The 6,634-nt window shown below is 45.9% G+C and overlaps 1 protein-coding gene across 2 annotated transcripts in view; it reads left to right on the top strand.

Moving 5' to 3' along the window:
* The window catches only part of shisa7b (shisa family member 7), a 34,383-nt gene that overhangs the window by 23,334 nt on the left and 4,415 nt on the right, over positions 1 to 6,634 (top strand). For both annotated transcript variants that reach the window (XM_069168735.1, XM_069168736.1), the window contains one exon: positions 2,715 to 2,954. In XM_069168735.1, coding sequence (XP_069024836.1) covers positions 2,715 to 2,954 — 240 coding nt within the window. The remainder of the gene's footprint in view (positions 1 to 2,714; positions 2,955 to 6,634) is intronic.

Genomic DNA, 6,634 nt, shown 5'->3' with positions numbered 1-6,634 from the left:
GTGAGATGACGGATAAAAAGAAAATTTGACTAAATCGACATATTTACATATTTAGTCCCATAAACCTCGATGTTTTTAGACATTTTTGGTTGTAAAGATTATATTTTGGACTTTTTATTTGATTACTCATCCTTGTTTTGTTTTTTTTGTGTCCTCTCTCCTTCCCGTGTTAAAAAAAAACAAAAGTAAAAAGCCTCCCGGTGAAAACAGGAGAACTGAACACTTCATCTCTGAGTCAGATACTCTGAACACACTGAACCAAGTTCATTTTTCCAGGACACCATTATCAAACCTCTCTGTCAGCCATCGTAGGTGTTCCACAAAAAAATTAAAAAAAGACAAATCAATTACCATGACGATAACCAGGACTTCATCCTGCCACAAAAAAAACCACAAAAAAAAAAATCCCAGTTTTGTTCAGTATTTTATTTTGTTGTTGTTTCTATCGTGCTCACTTCCTGCTGTACAACCATGTGACCTCCGAGCTAGCATTGCTTCCCCCCCCCCCCTCCTCCTCCCCCTCCTCCCCCGCCACCTCCACCGTGTGTGTAACGTTCACGGTGCAGAAGTTGATGTGTGTGTGTGTGTGTGTGTGTGTGTGTGTGTGTGTGTGTGTGTGTGTGTGTGTGTGTGTGTGTGTGTGTGTGTGTTCCCTGGGTGGCACTTAACACACACACATCATCGGCTCTTTATTTCCCATTACTGTCAACGGTTCAGCAGTTATCTTAACAAGATGGCAGCCAATAACCACGACAAACGGCCGCAGAGACGCAATCTTTTAAAACTTTTTTTTTTTTTTTTTTTTACCCAACCCGGCTGTCGGTCCGGTTTCTCCTCGTCTCCGAGGGTCAGATTTTCTGATGTTTAGTGTCGACGTTTGCCCGTTAATAACGTAGTTTTTTGGGGCTTTCGTTGCACTTTTTGAGCACAAACTGTAAATAAAAAGTGTTCGTAGCTTCCGGCTCTGAAAAATGAGGCCGAAGTGTCTTCAGCTGCAATACCACCGAGCGCCACTAGAGGTCGGCTCCAAAAAGCCTCCGGCTCCATAGACTCCCATTCAACTTCTCTCATCAAATCCAAAGTGAATAAAATGTGTCCATCAGTTATCTCGGTGTTGTTAGCTAAAGTCACTCCTTCTTATTAGTTTTCTGGAGGTCCATCTGAAAATAATCCCTCATTCATTAGAAAAGAAGATTCAAGAAGACCTGTTTTTGGGGGCGTGTCTGTTTGATTGACAGGCCTGTGGTGCAGTCAGGTCACAGCTATCGGTGGGCGGGACGTAGTATCGTCAGGTTTCCAATCAGATCGGTCAGATCCACCGCTGACTCCTCCCCCAGCTCGTCCAAATATGGTCACTTCCTGCTCCGAACTGGCAAAGGCGGTGACGGCCGAAATTGCCTTTTATCGCGATATCAATGTTTTTATACCGTCTTTATATCGTGAACGCGACAGTGTGGCAGCATGTGTTTGTCCAGTTCAACCTTTCTGGATGTTTCCCTGTTTCGATGTACCAAACCGACATGTTGGCTCGTTCTTCACGTCGCTGTCTGCTTGCTGTTTGATGCAAAAAAAAAAAAATATATATCAATGTATTTACGATGTAATCACTATGAGTGTACGTGTTGCCCCTCCCCCAAACCTACCGCTAAACCTTACACAACACGAGTCCTTCTTTTTAATGTGCATCGATCGATGTGGCGCTTCTGCACTTTGTATAATGTGGATGTGTCCGTGGTGACGTAGGCTCCTCCCTCCGTGTGTTTCTACGTATTTACATGTGGCTGATATGTTTGAGCCTCAGATGAAAGAGAGAGAGAGAGAGAGACCACAGAGTTGTATTTATTTATAGATGGTCGCCATGGAGATCAGAAACACTTCCTGTGTTTACTGGTAGTTAACCAGCTTGTGTGTTCTTCTCTTGTTCTTGTTGTTGTTGTTTTTTCTTGCCATTTTCTTATTTTTCTTTCTTCTCCTCGTCCTCCTTCACGTCCACTTTCTCTTCCTTTCTTTCGCCTTTGTTTTCTTCCTCCTTCATCCTCCATCCTCTTCCTCCTTCCTCCTCCATCGTCTTCCTCCTTCATCCTCCTCCATCCTCTTCCTCCTTCATCATCCTTCATCCTCCATCGTCTTCCTCCTTCATCCTCCTTCATCCTCCATCGTCTTCCTCCTTCTTCCTCCATCTCTGTCCTCCTTCATCCTCCTTCATCCTCCATCGTCTTCCTCCTTCTTCCTCCATCTCTGTCCTCCTTCATCCTCCATCTCTGTCCTCCTTCATCCTCCTTCATCCTCCATCGTCTTCCTCCTTCATCCTCCTCCATCGTCTTCCTCCTTCATCATCCTTCATCCTCCATCGTCTTCCTCCTTCATCCTCCATCGTCTTCCTCCTTCTTCCTCCATCTCTGTCCTCCTTCATCCTCCTTCATCCTCCATCGTCTTCCTCCTTCTTCCTCCATCTCTGTCCTCCTTCATCCTCCTTCATCCTCCATCGTCTTCCTCCTTCTTCCTCCATCTCTGTCCTCCTTCATCCTCCATCTCTGTCCTCCTTCATCATCCTTCATCCTCCATCCTCTTCCTCCTTCATCCTCCTTCATTCTCCATCTCTGTCCTCCTTCGTCCTCCTTCATCCTCCATCCTCATCCTCCTCCATCCTCCTCCATCCTCTTCATCCTCCATCTCTGTCCTCCTTCTCTCCCCCTCCTCCCCCCCTCCCTCAGAGCGTGGACCCCGTATGAACAACACCCCCCAGCTCTCCTCCGGTCCCAAACTGATTTCCAGCAGCGGCAAAGGCTCCGGCCTCGGCGGCGGCGGCGGCGGCGTCATCGGAGGCGGCATGAGACACAACAGCAGCCACCCGTCCTTCTCACACTCCTTCCACAACCTGGCTCAGCTGCCGCCGTCCTACGACGCGGCCATGAAGCCCGAGCTCAGCCGCTACAGCTCGCTGAAGAGGCTGGGTGAGTTCACGTTCTCAAATATACACATATATATAAATATATAAAACATACGCGGTTCATTTTTACACGTTCACGTCAAACTAACAGCACCTGTAGCTTCGAACAGATGATCCCGAACGTTCTAGTTTTCTCCTTTTGTCGATGCTGTTTTCTGTCGTCTGCTCGGATCGGAGAGTCTCGTGGTCTCGGGCAGAACGAGAAACTCTCCTTCAGCGTTATAAACTTCTCCAAATATTCAGTATGTTCCACTAAAAACTTCACGATATTCACCAAAATGTAAAATATGCCGCATTTGTTGGGAAATTTAGAGCAAAGAGCAGATGATTTAAGTCAAACTAAACTTATAAATCAACAGTAGATAAATTAGTAATATGGGAGTAAAACTGTTTTTGTTTTTTTTCCTCTATTTGAATCCATTAAAATCATGTGACTGATTTTAGAGATCAAAGTCGGGTAACCGATTAGATTCCTTTAAGATCCGAGGAGAAACCGTTTCTTATTGATTGAACAGGTGTTTTATGTAGGAATTGATTTTGTTAGAATTAGTTTTCAGGCAGATACTTAAAATCTGTCAAATGTTTTCTCTCCTTATGTGTTTGCATTCCTGCAAAAAAAATAAAATAAATGCACATCATGACTCCTGGACAACCTGTTGAGAGAGTCACACCTCCAGACAACATACGTTATGTTGATCAGCTCTTATCTCGTCGGTTCTGACCAATAATACGAATAATACGATCTGAACTCCGCGACTCTCTTCCTTCGTTCGACTTCCACACAGCTGATTTTATTTCTTTCTGTGAACTCGCTTTGACTCGGCTACGAAGCCGAATAATGATCTCGGCGGTGTCTGAATGTGTGAAGTGTTTCTGCTATAAAACGGGCATAAAATGCACCGTAAACAGACGGCGAATGAATGAAAGGGGAGTTTGGAAAGAGGAGAGGAAGGAGGAAGATGGAGACAGACGGAAGAACTGAAGGGGAGACGTGTGAGAGGAGGAAGGAAATGACCGGAGAAAAAAGAAAAGCATCGATGTTAATGCAACAGAAAACATGAGTGAGTCTGGAGAGAAAGAAGAAGAGAGCAATCAGGAGGGAGAGGAGGGAGGAGGAGGAGGGAGGAGGAGGAGGAGGCGGTGAAAAGAGCTGACTGGACAGATGAGGAGCGAAGAAGAAGAAGAAGGAAAAAGAAGAAGAGATATTGAGGAAGATGGAGATACAGAGAGGTCGACGGAGCAGAAGGATGGAGGGAGGAGAGGAAGTGGGGGGAGAGATATGGGGGGAGGGATGTGGGGGAGATATGTGGGGGAAGGGATGGGGAGGGAGATGTGGGGGAAGGGATGGGGAGGGGGATGTGGGGGAAGGGATGGGGAGGGAGATGTGGGGGAGAGATCTGGGGGGAGGGGCGTTGGCTGCCTGGTCCTCAGGGGAAGAAAAGAGGTTTGAGAGGCAGCGGCTGGCAGCTCCTCTGTCTGTCTGTCTGTCTGTCTGTCTGCCTGTCTGTCTGCCTCTCTGTCTGTCTGCCTCTCTGTCTGTCTGTCTGTCTGCCTGTCTGTCTGTCTGTCTGTCTGTCTGCCTGTCTGTCTGCCTCTCTGTCTGTCTGTCTGTCTGTCTGTCTGTCTGTCTGCCTCTCTGTCTGCCTCTCTGTCTGTCTGTCTGTCTGTCTGTCTGCCTCTCTGTCTGTCTGTCTGCCTGTCTGTCTGTCTGTCTGTCTGCCTGCCTCTCTGTCTGTCTGTCTGTCTGCCTGTCTGTCTGTCTGTCTGTCTGCCTGTCTGTCTGTCTGTCTGCCTCTGTCTGTCTGTCTGCCTGTCTGTCTGTCTGTCTGTCTGCCTGCCTGCCTGCCTGTCTGTCTGTCTGTCTGTCTGTCTGTCTGCCTGTTTGTCTGTCTGTCTGCCTGTCTGTCTGCCTGTCTGTCTGTCTGTCTGTCTGTCTGTATGCACCTCTTTCGCCCTACAACTGCAGAGGACTGCAGGGGGGGAGGGGAGTGATGGATGGTGACTACACAGGGGATAGTACATGTGTGTGTGTGTGTGTGTGTGTGTGTGTGTGTGTGTGTGTGTGTGTGTGTGTGTGTGTGTGTGTGTGTGAGTGAAGCAGTAATGAGTCCAGATGAGACCCCCTTTTCTTTTTCTTCTTCTTTTCTTCTTTATTGTTTTCAATTCGATCACGGTGAGAAAACACTCGACTAGACGACGCCCTGATGGCGAAGAGGCGTCCACTCCTCAGACACCGCCTCCCTTCGTCTTCTCATTCATAAAACGGCAGCCGTCCTGCAGCCTTTTTCTGGTTGTCGTCATCAAAAATAGGTTAAAAAAAAAAAACCCTGGAGAAAGAAATCCCAGATGTTGCTCTTTTAATTCACCTCCCTGTTTTTCCATTTCCTGTTTTCCTCTCTCTCATTGTTTCTCACCTTCACAGTGTTGCACCGAGACAAATTCATTTATAGACGGCTCTGTTTCTGCAGCACGCTGATTAGAAATCAGTCTGATATATTGAGGGTCCACACTTCACCAGATGAGTTCAAAAAACGGACGCAGATTTTGTATTTTATTAATAATAGTAGTAATAAATTAAATCGTAAAAAGGCACTCGGAGCAGTTCGGAGCAGGAAGTGACCATATTTGGACGAGCCCGGGGGGAGGAGCCAGCTGTTGGATCTGATCAGAAGCCTGATGATACTACATCCCGCCCACCGATAGCTGTAACCTGACTGCACCACAGACCTGTCAATCAAACAGACACGCCCCCAAAAACAGGTCTTCTTGAATCTTCTTTTCTAATGAATGAGGGATTATTTTCAGATGGACCTCCAGAAAACTAATAAGAAGGAGTGACTTTAGCTAACAACACCGAGATAACTGATGGACACATTTTATTCACTTTGGATTTGATGAGAGAAGTTGAATGGGAGTCTATGGAGGCTTTCTGGAACCGACCTCTAGTGGCTTTCAGTGGTATTGCAGCTTTATTTTCAGACCCAGAAGCAAAGTCCACTTTTATATGCAGTCAATGGATTCAACTCAAAAGCAACATATACGATCTGTATCCGCAAAACTGATCAGAATAACATCTTAATGCAAAGTTGAAGGAGTCCGGCAAACGTAAATCCAGTGATGCATAACAAAGAAAAAAAATCATCAGTCCTACAAGTTGAAAGGTCACCTGACTTCCACCTCTTCCTCAAAATTCAAAGTGGTAGCCACGCCCACCTAATTTGCATACAGAGTTTGGATAATATTGCAGACACAAAATTAAGATAACAAGAATGCATTTTAAAGACCAGACGTGAAAGCAAAGATCGAATGTCACTTTATATTACAAGTCTCCTGCAGTAGATAAATGTTTTTATTTAATTTATTACCAAAAAGCCTCAAACATAGAGACATCACTTCCTTCGTGCTAAATAGTTTCATCGCCTGTTAACCAGAAACGAGCTGAACCTTTTTTTTTTTTTTTACATTTTATAAAGAAAAACAGCCTGAATGTCAGTTTTCAAACGGAGACTAAAGACGTTGCCGGTGCGGCTCTACCGGAGGGATCGCGGCCTTTTGAAGCAGCTCCCCGTACGGCGCTGCAGAAAGGACACCGATTTAAAAAAAAAAGAAAAAAGGCTTCTTTGTCTGCAGCTGGGGAGAAACCCTCGAGATAATTTGGCCTCGCTGGAGGGAAGTAAACGGAGA

The sequence above is a fragment of the Embiotoca jacksoni genome, unplaced genomic scaffold, assembly GCF_022577435.1.
Source record: "Embiotoca jacksoni isolate LCO1_2020_lvr unplaced genomic scaffold, fEmbJac1.0.p SCAF_41, whole genome shotgun sequence".
Classification (NCBI taxonomy): Eukaryota; Metazoa; Chordata; class Actinopteri; family Embiotocidae; genus Embiotoca; species Embiotoca jacksoni.
The sequence above is the reverse complement of the archived record's forward strand: the minus strand, read 5'-3'. Positions and strand labels throughout refer to the sequence as shown.